The 26,982-nt window shown below is 39.4% G+C and overlaps 1 protein-coding gene across 1 annotated transcript in view; it reads left to right on the top strand.

Moving 5' to 3' along the window:
- Positions 1–26,982, top strand: part of PRUNE2 (prune homolog 2 with BCH domain) — a 164,394-nt gene that overhangs the window by 31,947 nt on the left and 105,465 nt on the right. The window contains exons 2-6 of the mRNA XM_048504375.1: positions 4,215–4,316; positions 4,939–5,141; positions 6,253–6,416; positions 15,040–15,192; positions 17,200–17,294. Coding sequence (XP_048360332.1) covers positions 4,215–4,316; positions 4,939–5,141; positions 6,253–6,416; positions 15,040–15,192; positions 17,200–17,294 — 717 coding nt within the window. The remainder of the gene's footprint in view (positions 1–4,214; positions 4,317–4,938; positions 5,142–6,252; positions 6,417–15,039; positions 15,193–17,199; positions 17,295–26,982) is intronic.

Below are 26,982 nucleotides of genomic sequence, written 5' to 3' on the forward strand. Positions count from 1 at the left end.
ACTGCCTAACTTCTTCACCCTGATTATAAGAGAATTTGTATGGTTGCGTATAGTCTCAGAACATTCCAAACATTCCGTTAAATAGTAAAAGGGGGACAAAAACTTCTCATACACTGAAAATAAGCCTATATGAAGAAAGAAGGCACGCTAATTTTTTCCTGTCATGATCCAAGGAGGCATTTAGGTAATTTAATTGTGTCACCTACTCCTATACCAGTATTCTGAAGTAATATAATTCCACATGCTTTTTAAAAATGTTCTGGTTATGCTTATTGTCTGTTATCTAAAACTATCACAGTCAGTGAATCATACTTTCATAGAATGCAGGAGGTACTCTGGCTAGTAATATTCCTTACCCTTGCACAAACGAGAAATTCCATAATGTTCTTACATTTCAAATTCTCTTTTGGCATTTTAGTTTTTGGTCTTTCTGGATGTCTAATTCATGAGAGAGATCATTCATCTTGTTCTGTTTCATGGTGGGGGGTCAGCTGGAAAAAGACCCTAAATGTTGTATGGCACTTTGGCTAGCAAATAAATTGTGAGCCATATGTCTGTCTTTGAAACCATGAGCTGAAAATCATAATTCTAGGCTGTAGCTGTACACTGAGTTTAATTAAAGCAGCAATTAATTGTCCCATAATACAATTTTATCAGTTCTCTTATCAGTGTACTGAGCAAGCAGCAAAATGACAAGATAAGTTGCTCTGTCTTGGTCCATATGTCTGTGTTCCAAGTTTTCCACAGTTTTAATTGGTTCCCTAAAGAATAGCATTTACAAGCATATGGTATGGAAAATGCTGACTGCATTTGTTATCATATATTTTAATACATTTGTGGCACAGATCACTTAGCTTTTAAATGTAATTATGAACTTACTTAGGGAAGACTATGGTGTACTTAAAATGACAACAGCCTTCAGTGTGCCAAACCAAATGCTTCCCAGGTCCTTTTCAATATTGAAAGGAAAGGCAGAACAGCCGGTTCCCCAACAGTTTTTATGTAGTGTTTGGCTTAAAGAAAATCTTGTCTGTTCACAAAAGTTTGGAACACATGTCCTTGGGTGGCTGTAACTGTAGCAAAGGAGTATGACCAAATGGATAATTATGCAGTCTCAGAGACCTTAATATTAAATTGAATCATAGCATATTTGAAAAAGGATGATGAATTAAGCTTCCGCCAGTTCTGAAGGATACCTGCTGGCCTCAAGAGTCTGGTTGGCTGTTCATTAATTTACCAGAATTTAAATGCTGCGTATATATTTAAGCGTTCATAATGGTTTATATCTAACATCAAAACAATTAAAATGATAAAGCATCATAAAATAAAAAAATAGCTGCACAACAATATCAAGGCTTTATTTCTCATGAGTTTGATGGGAAAGCACAGTCTTCATTTTATGGCTTCTAAACCCCTGTTGAAGCAGATGATATCCAACTCCCAGTTCTTATATTTGCTACTGGAAGTGGTGGCAGGAGAAAAATAAAACTATGGCCAAAGTTCATATCATAGAATTCCTGGGGATTCCTAGAGCTACCCTTTGTCACTTACAGGGATACTGCCCCACAACCCTTCCTCCAGTTGCCAGGCACTGGAACTGCCTGGCAACCATACTTTGCTTGCCTCCAGAAGGAGTATCCAATCCTCAAATGTGAGGAGTCTTCTCTTTCTAGTTATTTTGTGCTATTAGTCCATTAGCAGAATAGGGTCACATCTTCATCGACTGATATAATTCAGTTATATTCATTCTGACTACCTTTGTGCACATTGGCATTGTTCAATCTACTTAATGCTGTATGTTCAGAGTAGTTTCTTGGCATATTTTTAAAGTGTTATATTTCTGTTGTGTACCAGCTTTATTGTTTCATTGCCAAACAGATTTTAAGCTCTTTGATCATTATCATTATTTGGTTTGGGACCCACACAAGTTTTATTAAGAGCCAGAAATTCCAGATGACTTGTCTAGGTTGCAGTTTTTTTCCTACTTCTTGTTTTGAGTTTGTATTAATCTGGGAATTTATGGCTGCAGAAGGCTAAATCAATTCCTTGGGAAGTTTTCTGTGAACTTGAAAAGAAAACCTCAAGTTTGACCTTGCAGTATTTTCTAATAGCTAATTGAATGTCTCCAGGCTACATTGACAATATGTGTTTATACCTATTAGTGGTAGGAGGTCGAGAGGCAGTTGGCTTGCAGCTATTGTTCTCTCAAAGAGATAAATAGTTGCAATGTTGCCGGAAGGGATGATCTAGAGGTGTTTCATTGCCAGTTCAGTTGGCACACTAGGGAGAAGAAATGTTTTCCCAGTGTCTGCTGCATCTGAAAAAGAACATTTAGACATGCAAAACCACTACAGTGGTGCTTTAGTAGAAATCAATGGTCTCAGTTAGGAATAGTAAAAAGCTGGATCATTCCTATTAAAGGAAGCAATAAGAATACAGCTCTCAGTTCAAACCAGTTCAGTGTATCAGTAATGACCTGCACTGTAGGTAGGACAATGATATTTTTCCCACACCAGCATTGGGAAGCAAACCTTTTCTAGCCCACAGACAGCACCCAAAGCTTAAACAACTTAACACTCACAGTAATGCAATAACACTCTTCCTAACATGGACACCGACACTGGAACCAGAGCTTGCAATAAACCAAGATGCAAACTCTGTCCCCATATTCACTCCAACAATGCAATGCACTCACTAGACCTAACAACACTATCCATACCAATTCAAATTGTTCCAAGTGTTAGCAATGTCCTTCCACTCTGTACATTGGACAAACAAATCAGACCCTATGAAAAGGAACATATTGACGTAAATCTAACATTAAACAACACAACATTCAAAAGCCAGTGAGATAATATTGTCATCTTCCAGGACATTCCATTGTCTATCAAACAGAGGAACTTCAAATACAGATTATAGCACAACATCTCTGAACTTGAGCTCATTAACAAATTCTGAACAATTGACCTCTAAAGGCTGTATAAGGATGTAGGATACCTGTCTCACTACAGATGCTAATAGTCTGCATTTCTCATATCTTGTAATTTTGCTCCTAATCTAATCAAACTAATTACAGTTTGCATTGTACCTTGTACCACCTGTCTCACTTTCTGACTTAGATATAAAGGCCATCCCTAATTGCATCTGACAGAGGGAGCTTTTTAGCTTGCAAGGCTTCATATTCTTTTAGCAGCTACTGGACTCGAATTTTGCTCTTTTACTGCAGACCAACATGTCTACCCGCCTGAAACGATCTTAATAGGCAGGAATGTTTCTTAATATAGTTTTTTCTGGGAAAATAACGATGATTTAAGCATTAAGTATTACTTTTGCTAAGGGAGGAAGAATTTTGATAACAGGAAGACAGACAGGACAATTTGATGTGAGTTATTTGCGTTTCTAACCGACATGGAATAATCAATGTTGGAAGATAAAGTTGGCGCCTTACTGGAGAAAGAGGAAAGAGAGAAAAAATGGAGGCAGGAACAGGGGAGAGAGAGAGAACAGAAGTATATTATCCTGCTGTGTTATTTGTCAGATCCATGTTTAAGTACAGTCAAATAGAAGTGGTGGAACAGACAAGGCCTTGCAGATGTGTAGCAATGCACAGAAAAAAGTTTAGAAAGTTCAACAAGTCAATCAGCTGCCTATAGGTAACATCAGAAGCAGGCTTCACAGACCACTGAGCAAGTCTAGCTGGGATGACTTTATGAGATCTGTTCTGGCCAATTGCTGTTAAGGGTCTTTTCTGCTATTGTGGTTGCTCACCCTGAAGTTTCTTCATTTGACCAAAGCTGAATGGAAGTGCACAGGCTGAATCTTTCCCTGCATACCCAAGTCCCTGTTTCAAAACCTGCTATGGACTCAGATGTTGGTTTAATGGTTAAGAGTGCTGGACTGTAATCTGGAGAATTGGGTTTGATTTCCCACTCCTTCACATGAACTCTACTGGGTGGTGTTGGGTTGGCGACAGTTCTCTCTGAACTCTCTCAGCCCATGTGGAGGCAGGCTCTGGCAAACCACCTCTGAATGTCCCTATTTGTTGTGAGGGGGGAAGGAAAAGAGTTTGTAAGTCCCTTTGAGTCTCCTATAGGAGAGAAAGGGGGAATATAAATCCAACTCTTCTTCTTCTATGTAATCAAGTTAGTCTTGGAACAGATACAACAGTTTCATAAGATAACATTTATCTGTATTTCCTATTTTCTGCTGTTTAGAATCGAAATAAACACTTGGATCAAGTGCACGTAGTCCTAGGAAAGAAGTGTGATGTGGATTCTATTATTTCTGCTTTAACATATGCCTACTATCTTGATAAGGTAATTATTTACACACATATTGTCTTATGCTTTGATATGTCATGATATGTAAATATTCTACTGTACATAGAGCATGACTATATGAGTTTGTTCTGAAGGAAATATTCTGATTTTCTAGGAGAGTAACTAAGGCTAAGCAGTTACTGATCTCCTACTTTTAATTTGAAGTTCCAACACAGTGATTCAAAGACCACCTTGCTGTGTAATCTTTTCCGACAGAAAGCTCGGAGTTCCACTCCTCCCTTCACCTGTATTAATGTTCTTTAGCAGCAGCTTGTAACTGGAATGCCCTGCTCTCTGATACTCAACTTGATTCACCCAGCATAGTGATCATTATAAAGAAATGATCAAAGACACATGTTTATATGGTGGCCTCCTGCATTTGGTTTGTTTCATCCATTGATTTCCTGGTTCCTTTTCTTGTGTGTTAGGTCTTTGTTGATTTGTGTGTTAAGGGGTTGTTTTCTTTTAAACACTCTCAGGCATTCTGCTGGGGTTATGCTGTAATAGCGATAACAATATATACATATATAAAACTTGTTTACCTGTGGCCTGTGTAAACTCTGTATGTTATTCATGCTATCGAAGAGCTTCCTGAATCACAGGGATTCTCTTGTTACAGGTCAGTCCACCTGACATCCTATGCTTACCAATAGTGAACATACCAAGAAGAGAATTCTGCTTCTACACGGAAACAAAGTTTATTTTGGAGGAACTGAATATTCCAGAGACTCTTCATGTTTTCCAGGATGAAATCAATTTGCATCAGCTGAATAATGATGGGAAATTGTCTCTGACTCTTGTGAATAACAGTGCACTGACAAGGTATCATACTGTGTATTGGTTCCTGTGTATCAGTTTGACTTAAGTATAGATTTGTCCTTGACTGCCTTGGTCACCATTGAAGATCTCCTGTCCCTGAATTTAAAGATTGACTGAACTGTGTGAAGGGGGTTCTGTCACCTGTGTGGCTTGGCTTGATCTGTCTTAGAACCTTGGTCAGTTATTTTGACAGACTTTGTATTACACAGTGCCACCGTTAGATGTCCAATGCATCATGTCTTAGAAGAATGGTATGATGAGTTAAGCCACAGTATTTCTGTTGTTTTGCAAGTATTTACACAGTTCATGTTTACATTACTGAAATTAATTCACTCAAGCCTTAGGCAACAAGTCCTACAGATATAGCTTGAATTCATGAATGCTACTGACTCCATCTGTGCGTGTTTATCACATGCACCTAGACACCTTCCAGCAACACTGAAATTCTTTGAGGCATTCCTAATGTGCCCTTTCATTTGGGCCTTGCACAGAGGACAACACTGGTTTCAGCTAGATCAGGGGCGGTTCTATTTTCCATGCAATACAGTTAACATTTCAAAAAAAATGCAAAGCAGCATCACACAGTACCAATTGAGTTCAAATGTCTGGCAACAACTAGTATTGTTGCTTGTAACCTAACACACTAAATAAGGAAATGTGCATAAAAGTCACAGCTTAGTGTGCTGGCATTGTGAAAAACGCAACTCACATATCACCCCTGTAGGTTAACCTGTCAGCAGAACAGGGTTACAGAATATCAGTGATTTCTGCATGTTTTTACTTTCAGTCGATCTTGAATAACAACTCAATTAAGTAGCATAACTAGTGTACTGTCGAAGGCTTTCACGGCCAAATTCAACTGGTTGTGGTGGGTTTTCCATGGTCTGGTGGACTGAGTATAGGATTAAGTGGATTGAGTATAGGAACAAGATCCACCAGACCACGACCACACAGCCCGGAAAACCCACCACAACCTAGCACAACTAACTTTGTTAGTAATCTCACTTGAAAATTGCACATTTAACTACATATAGATGACTGCTACATTGTATTCTGGAGTTTGAACAAATAGAAAATGACACTGAAAACAATCTTTGAAAACTTTGTGTTGCAGTGAAGACAAAAGTCTGGAGTCAGCTGTTGTCAGAGTCATCAACCCTGAAGAGCGATCTGATGGCAGCCTGGAGTTACTAGAATCTTCTTCTTCCTTAGTAGCAAAAGAGATTCTCCAGGAGGCACCAGAGTTAATCACTCAGCAACTGGCTCATCTCCTCAGAGGTGAGAGATTACTCTTTGTATTAAATACTGAAAGGTTTAATGGAGTGTTTCTGAATCTGGTCATGCAGAGAGACTTCGATCCATTCTTTGGTTAACAATCCCTTCAAAGACCATAGGAAGCTGCATAAAAGAAGCAGGGTGTAAAGAGTTTGTTAAAGAGTAATATTAAATGGAAGATTAAAAATGTGCATTTAAAAATAGGCATGGTTGGGGTGTTGCTGTATCATTAGACAAGAATGTTAATGATATCTGCACATCAGTTGGGTACTAGAAGATCTCGTAGCATTGTTTTGGCTTTGTTCCTGCGGCACATGAAATTTGGACAGCAATGTCATATAGCAGTCAGTGAATAGGATCCAACTCATTTATTGATCTAATACTGCCTTTTGCTTCCCTTGCTTCAGATTCTGTAGTTCCTAAGCAGTTGATTCTACGTTTTCCAAACCAACTCACATAGACTCTGCTCTCTCTCCAATTAGTGGGCTCTGTGAACATACAATGTTATTGGCAGAATATCATATCAGTTTGGTGTCTGTCTAGCCCTGTATCCAGTTTCTGACAATAGTCAGATATCCCACGAAGGAGAAGAGTTTTGATGTATACCCTGCTTTTCTCAACTATAAGGAATCTCAAAGTGGCTTGCAAACCCTTTCCCTGTCTCTGAAAGTACAAAAGCCAACCATGTTGGAAGATTCCACCACCATGTTTTTGTTCAATACCTGATAAACATGTTTTGCATGATCAGAATTAATTTCTAGCTGCCACCATTTACATAGACATTGATATGTCCACCCTCTATGAATGTTTCTGAAAACATGATCTATGTTACTGGCATTCAAAACGTCATGTGGCAACTTTTTTTGTGGGAACGAATTCTGTCTTGGTCACCTGTTGCAGAGGGACTGGCAAACTGCAAGACTGTAATCAACCAACCTTTAGTCATTATGCTGGTTGGTGATTATTGGGAGTCACCATTTGTAGTCCCCAGAATGATTCCCTCCCCCAATGAGACACCCATAAGCATATGTTTAAGTTAATAGATATCACACATATTTTTATGAAATAGTTTTGATATCCCCCTCAACACCCAAGTTTCCAACACACTTGGCTGATCCTGTTCATTGAGCTATATTTCACTCCTTTCTGCTCCTGAGGTAAGTGAGGTGGGTGTACCTGTGAGGGACACAATTTGAGTCTTCCTAAATGAATAGGTCAGCATCCTGGGAGTCCTTTGGATCCCAGCTCTTTTTCTGGCAAGTCACATATTGGTCAGGTACTTTTTTATCAGTAGTGATGGATTTTCAGTATACATTGCTTTTCTGGAGAATAAGAAACATGTTACTGCTCTCTATTTCCTAACAACTTCAGAGATGGATTAAATGGGAAAGCAAAGTAAAAATATGCGTAAAAATAAAATACTTTGGGGGACCCTTAGCAGTTGCCTTGCCCTTCCTTGCCTCTCTAATCCATCTGCCTTTCTGTTCTTTCTTCACCACCTGCTGCTCCTGAGCAGCAGAATCAAAATAGATCAAGCCAGCATTCAGAGTGGAACATTCTTAACATCCTCTGTTGTGGTGGAAGTACTCTCTACACAAGCAGACACACCATACAGAGTTAACAGTAACAGTACCTCCCCTGTATTCAAAACAGTACTTTTGCCTTAAGATCAAAAAGAGTAAAAATGTTTTGCAGTTTTAAATAGATCACAGTATCCATACCACTCATTTAACTTCAGAAAGATACAAAGGGCAGGTAAGTTAATGTAACCTCTATCTGTGGGTTCTGTGGGGCAGTGCTTGGAATGAGTTTGCAACAACAATTTTTAAAAACAAAATGGTTTACTTTCTTAACAAATAACATATAACATCACATTTCAAGGTCCTGTTCAGGTTGCATTTCCAAGTCCTTATATTTACAGTCTACTGATACTGCCAAGTCCAATTCTTCTTTGCAAGTGGGTTGGCTCCTGAAGACTCCAAGGGCTTGATGAACAGGATTCAACATGATGAAGGTTTCCAGGAGAACTCTCACCCATTACAAACATAAAAAAACCCCTGAAACAATAAACTCCAACATTTACAACATTGCAAAAATAAACAACTACCTTCCCAGTAGTTCCCAACAATATTGCAGTTACCTTAACAAGGTGTTCAGGGCTGGTACAACCAAGGTCCGAGTCTGGTAGCCTTGTCTCCTCCAAACTAGCTCTGCAGCCTTCTACTGCTTTGAGTCTCCACCCCTTTCTGGGTCAACCCATTCTGACCAAGGGGGTTACAAACACTTACCCAGAAAATTAACAAGTGAAGAATGGCCTTTCTTTCCTTACTTAAAAGTATTTATAAATGATGAATGGGCATAGGGCTGCCAACTCTGGGTTGGAATATTCCTGGAGATTTGGGGAAGGAGCATGGAGAGACCAGGGTTTTTGAAGGCGAAGAACCTCAGTGGGGTCCCATAGATTCAGCCATTTTATCTAAGAGGCTTCAACTCTATATTCTGAAGATCGGTTGTAATTCTGAGAAGTCTCCAAACCTCATTTGGGAGCTGGCAACTCTGGTTATATAGGGTAGTCAGCATCAGAATGTAACAGAGTAGAAAAGTAAGCTTCTGTTAAAATATTTAAATAATTATGTGATGAAGGTTTCATCTTCAAGGTTGTTTTAAAAACCTTGCTTTCCCCTTACATCTTTGTCACTCCTTCAGGTACACAGTCAATTCCTACTGGCACACTCAACAGACCTTGCTTCAAGAGTCAAAATGCTGTAAAGCCAGTCTGTACTTAGTCAAGCCCTGCTCCAGTTTTGGGTTTGTGCCAGAAGCAAACAATTAGAAAACCTGCCAGAGACTTGAGCCTGATCATTTTATTTCCCAAGTGATGTTTACTAAGGGACTGCTGCCAAACTCAGAATCCATTAAATTGCTGAATCATTACATTTTTAGTTGGAGCCAGCTGGCAAGATTGTAGTTCAGTAAACTGATTGTCGGGTTTCCTAGGTCAGTGTACTCTCAGAAATGCCTCCTTCTGTTTATTTGTATATGGCCTTGAAGGATACCACAAGGTGCCCAGACTGTTACAAATAAACACAGCCAGTTTAAAGCACAGATAAACATCATTGCAATTCATAATGTGATTTAGGTGCAGCTCTCAAATCATGATCTAGCTCAGTGGTTGATCTTGCAGAGTTTCGGAGGAAGAGGATTCAGCTTTTATTTTAGTAGCATACATCTGTTATGTTGTTGCAAAAAATTCCTTCTAAGGGGTTTGGGAAGAAAGGCAGCCTTTAAAGACATCTTACTTGCAAGAAGGATGATTCACCAGAGAGTAAATGGTTCACTCTTCTTCTTATATGGTCATGAAGGCTAAGTGGATTGCATCACTGACCTTTTATATATTTCAGTGCTAGCTAGAAAAGGGAAGTGATTTTCAAAGCCATGAAAACAACTTTTAAAATCGGTAGACCATGCTATAACTGGAGGTTCATAAAGGTATAAACATATATTTTTTCTTTAGTCCTAAAGGGAAGTGAAGAGTTCCTTTAAAAAAAGTTTCTGTTAAATTCAGAATTTGCTCTTAACTGGAACTCTGCTGATTAAAACAAATCCTTGGCAAGGATGGAATGAATTGTTTATTTCACAACTATGTTTCTGTCTCGTTCCATTTGGTAACAAAGCTTTCTGTGTCAATTAGTTTTATTTCATTTCTTCAAAGATCAGAAAAGATTGAAAACATTGATATTTCTGAGCCTATATATTTTTATTTGTGCTTTTAAAAATTAAAGGATAAAGTCCTAAGTGCTTCTGAAACAATATATTGGCTAACATTTTCTGCTTCTATATTTTTTAATTTTTATAATTGATTGTAGGTTTTGGTAGAGTACCACTTCTAAACTAAAATGAAATGAAATAGCACTGAGGTGCTCTGAGGTGCACTGATAGCACTGAGGTGATGAGAGATAACATTCTAGGACTACCAAGCAAACTGAAAATTAATACTCCTGGTCCAGATGGCATATACCTAAGAGTTCTTAAGCAACTTAAATGTGAAAATTGTTGTTATACTAATCAGTATATGTAAATTGTTGCTAAAATCAGCCTCCGTGGAAAGTGGCAAATGAAACACCAATTTTTAAGAAAGTGTCCAGAAGAGATCCTTGTATGTTTCAAGTAAATTAGTAGAGACTGGATCTTAGATCTCCAGAGCTAAGCAGGGTTGGCATATGAATAGGAGTCCGCTGTGGAAGACCAGACTTGGTACACAGAAGCAGTTGCTACACAGAAGCTATGCAGAGACAGGCAGTACTAATCTCTTATTTTGAAAATCCTACTGGCTGCCATGATTTGGGTGTGACTTGACACTTGCCCCATATGGTTGTGTGCATCAACCAACAGATCATTAAAATTACAACCAAAAGGTATTCTGATGTTTTACTTCATAGGATAGCTCCTGTAAGTATTTCCTGGAACATAACATGAGATGCACCTATATACCTGTCTACTTACAAGATATGAGTGAATAAAGCTGTACCGATAACTGTCTACCTAAAACTGACTCAAATGCAGACCCAGAAATCAGAGGGTTTGTGTGTCACCAAATGATACATTTCCAAACAGCTGTTGAAATTAGATGCCTGCTGGCTCTGTTCAAGCAGTTGTGTCTTCCATGAAAGGATACTGATTTTAGACTTTCTCCATCAAACAGTTTTGCCTGCAGCCATGATATAGCATGTGTTTGCCCTTGAGATTCTGTCTTGCTGTGGGATCCCCAGTAGCATTTGTTTTGTTCAGACTTGTTACCGCTAACTTGCACTCTCTAATTCCTGTAGACATGCATGCATATATCATTTTTTTAAATGATAAAAATAAATTAATCTATGGGTAAATCAGGAGGTAAGTAGAGGCAAAACTGTGGTGTGATATGAGTGCCATGTTTATTACATGCTGGTTAGAGTGGGAATAAGGGACTGAAAGGTGCAAGTTATAGTGGTAAAGGCAGGATGTTCAAGGAAAATGGCCTGAGTAAAGAATCTAAATTTTAGAGATACTATGAGGGAAAAATCTTTGGGAATTTTGCACTTCAGAAACAAAGATATACTGGAAAAAAGATGGTCAGCAGCAGGGTTCTAAATATAACACATATACAGTTCTAAATAACATATATACAGGTTTTATAAGAAGTTAAGTTTGATCTTGAGGTCTTTAGCCAGTTGGGAAACAGATTGCATTCAGACATTTTATGGGAAAGGGGCATGATTAAATTGGTGTGGGGGCTAAGATTTCTGGGTTGTCGTAATACTAAACACTGATACATAGTGGATAAGGGCTGGTTGTATTGCACTGAATAGTCATAGCAGTACTTAGAATAATAGAGTCATGGAGTCATAGAGATGGTCCACAAGGGCCATCAAGTCCTATCCCCTGCCATGCAGGAATACACAATCAAATTATTCTTGACAGATGGCTAATCAGTCTCTGTTTAAGAATCTCCAAAGAAGGAGACTCAACCAACCTCCAAGGCTATTCCACTGTCAAACAGCCCTTACTGGCAGGAAGTTCTTCCTAATGTTTAGGTGGAATCCCTTTTCCAACATCTTGAATCCATTACTCTTTGCCCTGGTCTCTGGATCAGAAAACAAGCATACTTCATCTTCAACATGACATCCCTTCAAATATTCACACATGGTCATCATGTTACCCCTTAACCTTCTCTATCAAAAAAAAGAGATAAAATTAGTCTGGCATGACTTATTTTTTATTTTAGTGATCACAGTATTCCCTTTCAAGTGCTTTCAGACTGTCTAGAATCTTTACTGGTATTGATGTCAGGCTGACTGGGCGGTAATTGTTTGGGTCCTCTTTGTTCCCTTTTTTAAAGATGGGGACAACATTAGCCTGCCTTTTAAGTGAGGTCACTAGTTTTTGAAAAAGAAAAAGGGACTCTGCAGAAGTAGATGGCTGAAAAGAGATGATCAAATGATCTTTTTAGCATTTCTGCATGTAACAATTGATCGAGTTGTTGAGTCCATTTAAGAGGTAAATATGTGAATTCTATGAGAATTATCAGGGGCAAGTGGTCACTTTCAGTCCTGTTAAGGATCTGAATATGTTTAATCAAGGAGTTGGAGGTAATAGCATAGTCTATAACACTCCTTCCTTTAGAGGAAATATAAGTAAATAATCCTGGCTGATCCATAGGGTGATTCCCATTTAGAATAACTTTATTTGTAGATACACAAAGGTCCGTTAAGTATGACCCAGCTTTATTTACTGACTGATCATTGGAATTTCTCAGAGATACAAGAGGACTGGTGAAGAAGTTAATTGAGTACAAAAAGAGTACCAAAAAATGAAAGTTGGGAATTCACTGAGGAGGTATGAAATAGTGGAGGATGAGGTACATTGCTCCTAAATGCCTTCCATATATATGAACCTGGTTATGACATAAGAGCCAGTCTAGGATAGTGGTTAATGTGGTGAACAAGGATCTGGGAAATCCAAGTCCAAATCCTCATTTGTGCCATGCTTGCAGGCGACTTTGGGCCTTTCACATACTCTCAGCAGTGATCCTGGCTAGTATTTGGCTGGGAGACCTCTAAGGAATACCAGGGTCATGAGATATAAGCAGGCAATGGCAAATCACCTCTGAAGGTCTCTTGCCCTGAAAACCCTACGACATCATGTCACTTGATGGCAAAAAAGGACAAACTTAAATTTAAGCAATTTTCTGTTTTGCTCATATTGGGAAAGGTGTGATTTAAACAGGTTCTCTTGCTAATTGTGCAGCCCCTACAAAATACATTTTGAGGCTATAGCTAACCTAATTGCATTATTGAATTCTGCACTCAGTTGTTATATCCTTAGGCACTTTTCCTCTTGGAGGGATTTGGCAAGGTTAAGTTGAGCAGTTTGCTATCACTTGAGATTGGGAATGCTTTTTTACTGTCTTCCTCATATGAATTCCTACGTACCTGAGGCAAAGTTGGATCATCAATATATTTTGGAACATTAGACTTTGATAGTCTGAATGTTTTAACTGATTGGTAACAGCTACCCAAACATAACAGCTACCCAAAAATACCTGATTCTCCCCACTTCAAAGAGGAGCAATGCTTAGAATTCTAAAAAATAAAAATTCCAGATTATATTATAGTTTCTTTTTTTGATGTAATGCTTTTTGCCATCAGTAACACATATAAGCATATAACCCCAACATTTATCTTTTATCTTAATTGAGATCTTCAATTGATTTGGCAAAAGCTGTTGTGCAATTATTACTCAATTTGTTATCAATTATTTAATTATACTGTGTAGACAAGTAATAAATTAAAATAAAATTAATCAAATAATGTTACTGTAGCTGTACTGAAGCATGACCTTCTTGATCTTTTTCTGTACAATTAAGCTTACGAATCAGTTCTGATCTTCTTGCCAGCATTAATTCTGAACTAATGAGCCTGCTTTGCTTTCCAATTTGACTCTTACCTATTACTTGAAGCAAGTATTTTAAAGTATTTTGAAGTGGTTTTCTCTTCTCTTAGCCTTTTTTTTTTAAAAAAATCTGTAACTCAATTTAGCTAAACCAGTAGGCCCTATACATTTCACTGTGTTGCCTCTCCCAGTTCTTGGTGCTTTGAAAGTATAGTGGTGAGCACTTCACGTGATAGCCTTTTTTGTCACCACAAACCTACTTAAGTTTGGAGATGCAGTGATAAGTGAACCAGACCAGTTTAGTATCCATTAGTTTAGGACATTAGAAATTTAAAATAATGGTCACATTTTGAGGATTTGGGCTGCATTTGCCCAGCATAGGGACATGATCAAAATGTTGCTGCTAGTTTTCCTAATTTTGTACAATTGTACAATTCTTAAGTATGCTTTTGTGATGATGCTGTGCTAGCATCAATATTGACCTACAGCATTGTGAGCAATTATTGTTGGCACTGAATGGGTCCAGGCCAGTTCATGCTGCACAAGGGAATTATGGGTGCAGGATCTGAATATGTGACCTATGTCCTTTCTTTTACAACACTGTTGTGGTGATAAGTTGGGATAATGGCTATGTATGCTACTGTGGAACTCCTTGATGGAAAGGCAAGATACAAATGGGAAATGGAAACTAAAACTGTTGAAACAAAAATGTCAGTTAGTTTTAGCAATCTTCATAAAATTATCTGTTGACTACAATTGTTAACTACTGCTTATTTTTGTGTATGTCTTCATTTGAAAAAAAAATCAATAATTTTGAATGTAAAATATATGGGGTGCTGTGTGGTTTCCGGGCTGTATGGCCGTGTTCTAGCAGCATTCTCTCCTGACGTTTCGCCTGCATCTGTGGCTGGCATCTTCAGAGGATCTGATGCCAGCTACAGATGCAGAATGCGAGAGAATTTACTAGAATTACATAAGTCCCCATACAAGCTACTAATATTCCGAACATTGAAAGCCTTCAACAGTGAAATATATGCTTGTTGAAAATTCACACAGAATCAATCTGAAGAAATTTGGCATGCAGACAAATCATCATGTAGAGGGAAGAGTGAAAATGAACAAGATTATTGCTATTACTAGTGTCTCATTATGAAGATAAGAGTGTGGCTTCTTGTCTTTTCCCTCTAAACGATCACAGGCAGTATCCTATTTAAAGCAATTGCTATGGATCCTGAAAGAATGCCTGAAGAACAGGATGAAGTGCTTTCCAGATTGGAAGAGAAATTCCCAGAGCTGCTACCTCGTGATGAGATTATAAGTGCTCTAGAGGAGGCTCAGTTTCATGCTGATGGTATGGCATTTCTTTTCTTTCAGTTGATCCACCGGGTCCTTTTCACCTTGTTGACTAATATGAAACGAGATTATGTGCCATGAAACATCTAAAATATGCAAAATCACTCCCCTCCCACTGCACTGTATGGTGATTATTTTTAGAGTTAGGATGCAGGGGCAGAATAGCCCTTTTATTTACTGGAACAGTTTCCCCTCCACATGCATTCTTTTGTATGTGATACACAATAAAATGTCCAGGAAAAGATAGCAAAATGTGTGTATGAGGTATAATCAGTGAATGAACAACTCCATTGGTGCCATTTGAGCCAATTTTCCATAGTTGCTTAACAAGAATTTACACTCTACTGATTTTTAATAGGATTGGAATTCTTATAAATCTCTATCTAGATTGTACCATTTCAGAATGTAAGTATAAATCACGTACTGGTAACTAAGTGTTTCTCCATACAAAAAACCCCAAGCACTGAACACAGTGGAGTAGCTGCCATGGGGATATTTGGGGGAAAACACCCTGGGCGCCCCCATAGGAGTCACGTGGAGGGGTGCAAAAATCACCTCCACTTCCAGGAAAGAGGAAGGGCATGAGCATGTTGTGCTGAGACCCAGCCATGCCCCTCCTCCTCGAAAGTGGCTGGGCCTCAACCTGTGCCTGTCGGCCAACCTCCACCCATGAGTGTGCTCTGGAGAGCACGGCCATGGCTGTAGGCCAGCTGACGGGCGCAGGGGCAGCACGCAACATCACACAGAGGGCCAGCCACACCCCTCCTCCTTCCTAGAAGTGGCTAATGCTCAACGTGATGTGTGTGTGTTGTGCCGAAGTCCAGCCCAGGATGAGGCCTGCCCCCGTCGACTGCCCTCCAGTTGTGGGTGTGCTCTGGAGGCCAGCCGACAGGGGCAGGGGCAGCATGTGCACGTTGCACCAGCCGAGGCTCAGCCATTTCCGGGAAGGAAGAGGGACATGGCTGGGCCTTGGCCAGCACGATGTGCACACATCACGCCAGTGCCCAGCCATGCCACTCCTCCTTCCCAGAAGCATCTGGGCCTCAGCCGGCATGACATGCACATGTTGCATTGAGGCAAAGCCCTGGATGAGGGAGCCCTGCACCCATTGGCCAGCTTCTAGGTAAGTGGAGCGTGCTTGGGGTGTGGGGCACAAGGATGGCGTGATGCACGGGGGGCAGGGTGCAGGTGGTTGGGCCATGGGGCCCCCGGAAAATTCGGAGTCTGCCCCAGCCACTGAATGGGCCAGCTACGCCACTGACGGGACATACAAAAAAATCCAACTACTGCACATATACATTGAAAACAGAGACCTATATTTTTTGACCAAGCATATTTTACATGTGTGGAGACATTTTCTTTTTTCATTATATGAACCCTCATCTGTAGGCTGAAGAAGTACAATTGAGGAAAAAGCTTACTATCTAATCATCTGCTTGTGAAAACTAAAATTTAAATATGCCTAAACATTTTTGGAATATTCCACTATCTTCCTGTATTCCTTGTAGATTTTAGAAGACTGTCTTGTGCATCAGACTGCAGTCCTAACAGCACATTTCTGGGTGTAAGCCCAGTTAATAAAATGAAACTTGCTTTCAGTAGAAAGTCCTAGGGATTTCTTTAATAGTACAAAAATGGTGCCTGACTGTACAATTTCTTGCTTGATTCCTAGATATTTCCATGTAGACACTGCTGATTGTGTAAGATAGAGTTACTAACCTCAACATGTAATTCCCTGGAATTACCGTTGATCTCCAGATTAGAGCAATCAGACCCTCTTGGAGTAAATGGCAGCTTTGGAGGGCAGGCTGGATCACCTCTTTCTTTCACCAAGTGCTGCTCTGCCCATGTACCTCCCTGAAGTCTCCAGGAGTTTCTGAAAGTAGAGTTGATAACCTACTGTGAAGTATTCCTTTGTTTGGATGAATCAGCATGATAAAAAGCATAAGAATTAATTTATGCTAATTCCAAGCATTTATCAATAACTTTCCTATCTGTCCCATAGGACTCAGGATTGAGGAGGCTGTTCTTAAGGATCTTAAGGAGGTGTCAGATGGAGAAATAAAAGTTGCAGTTGGTACTGTATCTATGAATCTGGAGGTAAGAAGAAAGTGAAAGGAGATTGAAGTGAAAGTGAAAGGCTTTTTAAGGCCTCTTTTTTTCCTCATGTGTTGTTTGGTGATGTATAACCATATTTTAAAGGTTGCTGACTACTTACTAGAATGTTGCTTGAGACATAATATATGAAACTAACATGCAAAACTCCCTTTTGGTACATGGAGCTGTTTCAGATTCATTTCAGCAGTAGCTGACTGGCATTACCTTGACTTATTTTTATATATCTTTCCCCCACACGTATGGAGATAATAAAGCAAAGATACTAGTCTTTATCTTAACCTGTATTGAATTTCTGATGATAATAGTGTAGCAAGTAGGGGATCACAGATGTTCAGAGAATAAGGGGGGGGGCGGGGGGCGGGGAGAGCACTGTTCACATTAGCAAGGGCTATGCACCCAGCTAGTCCAGGCTGCCATTACTGAAATCTGGATCAAAAGAGAGGCAATGTTCCTCTGCCTCCTTGGTAGCTTCTGTTGAAGGAGCATCATTGGGCTCAGTAACAGGGATATGAGTTCAGATATTTCTGGTCCAAATACATTTGAGTATTCAGATAGTATTCAGGATTTTTCATAATACTGGTAAACAGTCCAGAAATTGTTTGGAAATATTTCAGAATATGTAGTAAAACATTTTCTTCAGTTTTTCAGTGAATAATTTTTTCTTCAATTTTAGAGTGGGTTTGTGTCAGCATCTTTTTGATAGGACTTGTTATTAGCTTGCCAGTTTGGTTTGGCATGGATTTACTGGTTTGTCATAGGTCCTGTTGAACTTGCAACAGATGGCCCTTGCCAGTGTTGGTCTGCATTGGATTCTCTTGTTTGACATAAGTTGTATTAGGCAAGTCATATTGTCCTTGTCCTACCGGGATTCTTTAGCTTGATGCTGGTTCTGGTGGTTTAGTTGGTTTTGTTTGTATTGGGAGGGTTTTGGCCAGTGGTAGTTTGTGCTTGTGTGTCTGGCTATTGGCTTCTTTACCTAAGAGAAAGCATGACATCCCTCCCCCTGGAAAAATGGAGACAAATAGGATTTCTGGGGGCACTTTGTTCAAGGGCCCATATCATTGAATCACTTGGTTCAATCATGAGGGGTGGATCTGCTTGTAAAACAGCTACTCTAGTCCCCCAGAAAGATTCTCCATAGGGAAAAAAGGACATGAACATTTTCAGTATTCTGGGAAAAAACCCTACCCTGAATCTGAATACCAAAATGATATTAGGGTACCAAATAATATGGGAAGGTAGTGTTTATGCTGTTCCTCAAATCCAAATCTGAAAAATACCAAAAATAGCAAATACCAGTATGCCTAGTTAGTGGGCCTAGTTTATCAACCAAAGTTCCAGCTGTGCTTTGTCTGCAAAGAAATCTCTATCAACTTGCACAAATGGATCATATTGTCAGGCCTCTGCTAGCCCATGCTACTATTCTTGAAAACAAGTTTAATTTTGCTGTTGGGGGGTTTACAGACTGTGTGGCCATGGTCTGATAGTTCTTGCCCCTAACATTTTGCCTGCGTCTATGACTGGCATTCTCAGAGGAATGTCATCTGAGACCATGCCACACAGGCCAGAAAGCCCACAACAGCCAGCTGATTCTGGAAGTGAAAGCCTTCAACAATACAAGTTCAATTTATTTATTTTATTCACTTTATTTATAGTTTGCCTTTCTCACAGGGACTCAAGACAGATTACACGTAGCAAGTCAGTACAAACAACAAAATGGGGCACTCGATAACCAATGCATTTGGCTGTTGGATGTCTGGAATGAAAGGGAAAGAACTGAAGCACAGCATAAATATTAACATGACACATTAAGTGGTACAAAAGTTACATAATAGGATCCTGCTTACAATATGCTGTACACCACAGTATAGATCACTGTCCCTAATAATTTATTAAAGCAAGTTTGAGAACATTTTGTACTGAGCAACTCTAATTATCTGTGCATAAAACTCCTCTTGAATAATTGGTTTTGCCAGGAGAAAGCCAAAAGAGTGGGTCATCCATGAGGGAGAGGTATATGTGTTAAAAGTAAAAAGCAAATAGTAATAGACTAAGGGTTTATGTGGCCAGGGCAGCTTAACCAATATCATGTTTCATTTGGTTTGTCTGTATAAGATTTATAGATAGAATTGTGAAAGATCTATAGTAGATAGTGTTTTCTTTGTCTGTTGACTGATGTAATATTGAATATTCATTCTTCTAATGACAGGTCTGTTTAAATACTCTCAACAGGGTACTTGGGTGATGGTGGCGAATAAGCACTGAAAAAGATGGGAAATGAGATCTCTTGTATAGAAACAAAAATATTTAAAAAGTATCAGTATATGAAGATAAAGAAAGAAGAGGCAGCATAGTATAGCCATATCTAACCAGATTTTGGAAGCTAAGCAGGGTCAGGACTTCAAGGGAGACCTCCAAGGAAGACTCTGCAGAGCAAGGCAATGGCAACCCACCTCTTCTTAATTGCTAGCCTTAAAAGCTGTTTGCTGGGATTTCCAGAAGTTGGCTGCAACTTGACAGCACTTCATACAAACACATGTATAAAGATAAAACTGGAAGAATAAGACAAGGACTGAGTGCCCAGTTTAGATAATATGCTTTCAAAATTAATCATCCTTGGTCCATTAGATTTAATTTGTGACTACAACTATTATTTAGTTTTGCCCACATATTACTACTGTGACATTTGCTGCCTTGCAAACATAAAGCATTTATTTATTTATTTATTTAGTATTCCACTCATATTCAACCCTACCCCCATGGGGCTCAGGGCGCGAACAACATTGATATAAACAGCAGGCATCAGTAGCCATCATCAGGTCAACGAGCAACAATAACACAGCACTACAGAATAGCAAAATTAGAGAGGCAACACAGTGAAAATATTATATAACATAACCGCATAGGAGAACAATATAAAATTTTTAACTAACATATAAATAGGTGAACAGTAAACATAAAAGAACATCAGTAAACATAACCTATATGGTGATTGGCATGTTTATTTCTCCAGTAGTTAGAATTATTTGCTTTATGCAGATTTTTATCTGCCATTGTGGGCTCCTATTACTTTTTTTTTTACAAATATTTTTAAACACGCATGATTTGTCTGCCTAATGCCAACATAATTTGCATTCAAGCTCAAGTAGCAGCTGAGAAGGGAAATAAACTTTGTTGTGATATTTTCATTGACTTTCTTGGGAGATTTTCCCCTCAAGTGATGTCAAAATATTTCTCAGTAGTACTGTTAATTCCTCTCATGCATTTTAACTTTTTTGCCCTGTCATATGTTCCATCCTGAAAGTATATTTTTCTTCTCTGCAGGGATTCCTTTGAAAATAACAATTTTATCAAAGTGACTTTAAAAAAGAGTTAGTGTTCCCTTAAAGAAATGAATAAGGTTTATTCAGTGAACTTAACTTACCATCTTTACTTAAAAAAAAAACACACCAGAGTTTAGAAAACTGTTTAGAAAAATGAAGTCTTAGGCCCTTTCCACACGGGCCAAAAACAGCGCCCTAGGGACGGCAAAAACGCTGTCCCTAGGGAGCTGTTCACATGGGGGGCACTGCTGCATTGCAGCAGCACCACCCTCGCTCCCCCCAGCGGCATGAAGCCGCTGTTTCCGGAAACAGTGGCTTCCAACCGCTGCCATGTGAACGGCAGCGGCTGGAAGGTGCCATGTCCCCCGCACCATCCCTGAAAGCTTACCTCCTCTCCTGGCTTCCGGCTCGTCGCAGAGGCCAGGGGACACACCCCCTGGCCTGCAACTCTAGAGCTGTCGCTGTGGGGGCATGTCCCCTGGCCTCTGTGACGAGCCGGAGGCCAGGGGACGAGGTAAGCTTTCATGGACTGCGCAGCCTGTGTGAAGGCTGCGCCACCGCCTGCAGCCCTCCCGTGACCGTCTATGCGAACGATCCCGGGGGGGGGGGTGCGTCGGCGTCTTTTATGCCGATGCACCCTCGCACCGTTGCGGCGCGGAAAGGGCCTTATTTATTGTGAGCCAGTGTCTGTGCATGCCTTGGTTGCATATGTTAGTAAACATAGAAATAGTGGTCGGTTTAGAATAACTACTCCACTATATAGTTTTTTTCTAATTTGCCTTTTTGACGCTTAATAAATAAGCACAATCATAATTTGGTTGGTATCTGCTGCCTAAGGTGTAGCAGGACTTCTTTGTTTTATCTGACAGTTCACTTTATCCTTCTGTTTTTTTGCATAATGTTACATTTGTGGATTGGCCATTGTGCAAGGAATAAGATTCTACACCTCACCTACATCTGTTTGCTGCCTTAGCACGTGCAAATTGTACCTGTGCATGTTTCATTCTTGTGATAGAAATCCTTATTTTGCCCACATGAGGCAAATGAGTGTTGGAAAGGGTGAAGCCATACAGATGGTTTTGATGGTGGAGTAGGGCCAGCATGCTTGCTCCCACGCCTTTTCCATGCCCATTGGCTCTTTCCATGTGTAACAGTCATGTCTGCAGAGTGGTACACATCTTTTCTTTGAAAGAGAGTATTTGTATGTAGGAAAAATATGTACTAAGTCATCCTAGTAGATACTAGTCCAAACCCAGGGAAAATCAGTCCTCAAGCAGAAGAAAACAGGACTTTCTCTGGATTTAGTCAAAGATATACACATCTTATTGAAATCTGGTTGATAGATGTGAATCTTGATCAAGGGTAGACAAAAAGTAGATTTTGATCTTTCAATAGGTCCAAGCTGGGTCAAAGCAGATATCTGAAAGGTTCTGACTCAGAAGTCTCAGGGAAGCCTAATGGCCTTGAGATCATTGTTTAAATATAGCTCTCTGGATAAGCCTAGTCCTTTCTTCAAGGAAGTTCCCATCATCAGGGGATTTGGTAATTGCTATGGCACTTCAACCACTCCTCTCTGGTAAAGACATAGGTAAGAATGATATACAAATTCATATTTGAACAATTAAAAAAGGGATTTATCAATTTCATTGTAGGATTGACTGGTAACTATTTCTTAGAGTATGGCTTTATAATCTAGGGTTGCCTACTACAGGTTAGGAAATTCCTGGAGATTTGGGAGGAAAGGATTTGGAGAGGGGAGGGACCTCAGTGGTTATAATAGCATAAAGTCAGAGGTGGGATCCAGCAGGTTCTCACCAGTTCCTGAGAGTGGGTTACTAATTATTTGTGTGTGCCGAGAGGGGGTTACTAATTGGGTCTGCTTTTCCGTTAGAAATTCCATTAGGTCCAAAAATCATAAAGTCCTGTTTTTTCCTTTGTGGCTGGTTAGTGAAGGTTAAAAACAGGATAATTCTCCCTGTTGGGCTGTTTTAAAAACATGTTTTAGTAATATGGTAAAGTTCCTTAAGGAAAGTATCCTTCTTTTGATTTCTAGAAACAAAATTAAGTATTTGAAAGTATTAATTATTTGACATGCAGTCAATTAGAGGAGAAGTAGTTGTTTCTGTTGGCAGTAGACGATAGGACTTGCTATAATGAGTTTACATTATGGACAGAAAGATACCAGTTGGAAATTTTACAGTAAGAGTTTTTTACAGTAACAGAGAAATTATTAATGCCCAGCCCCCGGAATGTCCGGCCACGCCCCCGTCATGCCCCGCCCAGCCCCATTGGCGCTACGCCACTATTTGGATCCCACCACCATGGGAACCTGTTACTAAAATTTTAGGATCCCACCACTGCATAAAGTCCACCCTTGAAAGTAGTCATTTTCAACTGGCTGTAACTAAGGTATGAATTTGAACTTCTTATTGCCCTTTAGCCTAATGGTGTTTTCTAGCTAACTTCTATCTCATGTCTGTGTTCACCTTTTAGTCCTTCATGTTTGTGGACATGAAGAAGACAATATGCCATGCAACACTCAGCTGCTGCAGGTCTTATAAGGCAATGTGGTTTTCCTTAGTCATACTGAAATGTACCATGCTATTACCTGCAATGTCATCTTCCATGCCAAAATCCTGCAGCCTAGGCAGAGACAGGCATATAGAAAGAATTAGTCACTTCAGGAATTGTTTTCTGTTTCTTTGTAATAAATTCATTAAAAAGAAGTATTCATTGTGTGTGTGTGTGTGTGTGTGTGTGTGTGTGTGTGTGTGTGTGTGTGTGTAAAATGTCATCAAATTTCAGCCTACTTATGGCAACCCAAGAGGGTTTTCAAAGTAAGAATCTAACAGAGGTGGTTTGTCATTGCCGTCTTCTGCATAGCTACCCTGGTATTCTTTGGTTGCCTCTCATCCAAGTACCAGCCAGGATCAACTCTGCTTAGCTTCTAAGATCTGATAAGATCAGGCTAACTTGGGCCATTCAAGTAAAGATCTTTGATAATACAATTAAGTAAAAATAAAGTATGTTTCTTCTAGGCCATTGTTTTCTTCAAACAATTCTTTCATCTGCTTCAGTATGTGCATAGCTCTAAAAGACTGAATTATGATCACATAATGATTAAAAATGTTTGGCTATTGTGCAAATATATACATGACATTTTAAAGATGGAGTTTAGGCTGATTAGAGGAAGTTGTATTTTGATGCTAGCAAACCAAATAAATATGCTACAATTTAATCTTCCAGTAATGACATTCAAAACAAAACTCCAAGTAACTTGTGATATATTTTTGTTGTCTCTTGTGAGGAGTTAGGGTATGTAAAATAAATGATGTATGGAACAGTAGGAATGTGACTTTTGCAGACTACCTTTTGTCTAAGGAACATTAAACATAGGGCTCTTTAGCAAATAAATAACCATTCACTTCAATGGCTGCATCATCTGGACTTTTGTGCATATTTTTGCAAAGCTAAGGAGAGGCCATTAGGGATTTAATATAAAATAAATCGCCAAGGGGGCTTCTTGTAGTCCTAGTCTTTCTGCCACATGGTGTGTTACTAATGTACATAAATGGGCTTAAATGAATTTGTTAGCTGTATTACATTTGCAGTGTGCATATATTTATACATTATTTTAATTGCATTCTTTACAAGAAAATATGCATCATATTTTTGGATGCTAAAGACATTGCACCTATAAACAAGTCAAACTTTTAAAAAACATTAGATAGTCTCTGTCTGTAGTTGTCTTTATGATATACCTCTTTTGGTTTTTCTTCTCAAAGATGTTTCTAGTTATGTGGCAGCCAAAGATCTATTATTAAATACACTATATTTGTGTTGAAGTGATAAAATGAATCATTCTGCAAGATAGTAGCTGTGATATTGTTGATGCCTTAGGTCAAATTAAAACTCATATTTGTAATGATAAGCATTAGTACATCTGTGTAGGCTGAACAAATCTTTTGATCTTTTTTCTGAGGTTATTTCATGGGCTTGATTCTGCCAGTTTTGTCTGCCTTGCTTCAGATAATTACTAAAATACTGGCTCAGTTCACATATACTGCTTCAATCAATCTTTATTATATAAAAGGTGTTCTTGCAACTCATCCTAGCTTGAAAAATGATCCCTTACCTTGAGAAGGCTTATCTGATCTTTTGGATCGATGCCATGGTGACATTCAGGCTACACTACTGTAGTGCACTGTACACTGGTCTCCGCTAAAAATCAGTTCATAAACTGCAAATGGTGCAGAATGTCACAGCTTGGCTGTTATCAGGAGCTAGGTGGAGCATACATATTACTGCCATTTTACAGTCATTCCACTGAGGGCTCATCAATTACCAGGCTCAATTTAAAGTATTGGCTGTTACATACAAAGCCCTTGACGGCCTTGGACCTTGTAATTCTGCACCTATCTCACTTAATGTGTCTTGTCAACACTTATGCTTTGCTTCAGTTCAGTTTTTTAGACTTGCGGTTGGTTCTATAACCTAGATTCTGCAACCCAAATTGCAGAAAGGTGGACTATAAGAAACATAAATAAATTAACCATTAAGGCCCAGAAGTCACATATACAATGTACACATTATAAACACACAGGTTCAGATCTACTTTTTTTTGGGAAGGAAAGCAAAAGTACAAAACCATATTTTATATACATCCATATTTTATATACATATTTTCCCATTGCATATAAATATATAATCAACAACTCTTTTAAATTATAGAATAAATTATGCTGACCTCTCTACCAGGCCCTTCCTTTGCCATCCTGGAAGACCAATATAGGAAGAGAAAATGTCCCTGTGGATCCCTGTAGATCTGGGTACATAAAAACAGTAGAGCATGTGCTTCTCCACTGTCAGTTTTATATAAAAAAATACACATATTCATTTTATTTCTGTTGTATAGATTCCTAGGTCATACAGAACAGTTTCATATTTTCATGTTGCTGGTAGACACCAATTGTGATATAATTCAAAGTGTGGTCAAGGTCTGTATAACAGCAATCAAAATATGTTGCAGGATAGTCTAACAAAGTAGGCTTTAGTGGCTTGATAGGTATAGCCTTCAATTTAACAATTTTAGTGTCTTTTTATATCTATTTCCAGTGGTGGGATTCAGCAGTTTCGCACCACTTCGGCAGAACCGGTTGTTAAAATGGTGCTTGTAAACAACCAGTTGTTAAATTATTTGAATCCCACCACCGGAACCAGTTGTTAAATTATTTGAATCCCACCACTGTCTATTTCTCTTTTAAGTTTTTTTATACATCTTAGTATTTATGATTAGAATTTTAATATGGTTTATCCTTTATGTTCTATCCCTTATGTCATCTTATGCTTGTCTATGACTGTAATAAAATTTTGATTGATATGTTGACTCTATGAACTAATTAATAATTTACACTTTTACATTATTTTATCCAAGTATTATGTTTGAATACTTCTTCCACCCCTCTGTACATGTATAAACCCAATACAAGAAGAAAGTTTTTCAGCCTAGCCTTTTCCTGATCATTTTATAAAATACAACATACATAATTTTGACATGGGAAACATCAAACACACATTTACCCTCCACTGCAGCCAAATAAAGTACAGCCAAAGAAAAGCTTTATCTGGTAATTATGCTGCTGGAAACTAAAAAGATTAAACTGAAGCTACTGTACTTTAATCACTGGAAAAGATAATAATGCTAGGAAACATTAAAGACAGTAGAAAAGTAGGAAGGTTGTTAACAGGAAGATGTTTTGGAGATTATTGATTCATAAGTCAGAAGCTGCTGCCTCTTTCCCCACCGCCTGGGGCAACAGCCCCTCACTCCTCCTATTTGTAGATCTAACCCTATAATTATTTATTATTATTTTGGCCTAGCTCTCTTAGGCCCTTTCCGCATGGGCCAAATACAGCATCCCAGGGACGCTAAAAACAGCGTCCCTGGGAGACCATTCGCATGACCGGCGCTGCTGCAACACGACTCCCGAGCAGTGCGAAGCTGTTGTTCCCAAACCTTGCTCCCTGAGTGAGGTTTTTCGGAAACAGCGGCTTCAAACTGCTGCCGTGCGAATGGCAGCGACGGGAAGGCACCATTTCCCCCCCTTTCCCGAACACCTTACAGTCCCTCCGGCCTTCCGGCGCATCACACAGGCCAGGGGACATTCCTCCCTGCCCTGCAACTCCAGAGCTGTCGTGCAGGGCAGGGGGCGTGCCCCCTGGCCTGTGTGACGCGCCGGAAGGCCGGTGGGACAGTAAGGCGTTCGGGGGATGGCGCAGCCTCTGTGCAGGCTGCGCCGCCTTCCCCACCCCTACCGGGACCGTCCGTGCAAACAGTCCCGGGGGGG

The sequence above is a fragment of the Sphaerodactylus townsendi genome, linkage group LG07 (genome assembly GCF_021028975.2).
Source record: "Sphaerodactylus townsendi isolate TG3544 linkage group LG07, MPM_Stown_v2.3, whole genome shotgun sequence".
NCBI classification, from domain to species: Eukaryota; Metazoa; Chordata; class Lepidosauria; order Squamata; family Sphaerodactylidae; genus Sphaerodactylus; species Sphaerodactylus townsendi.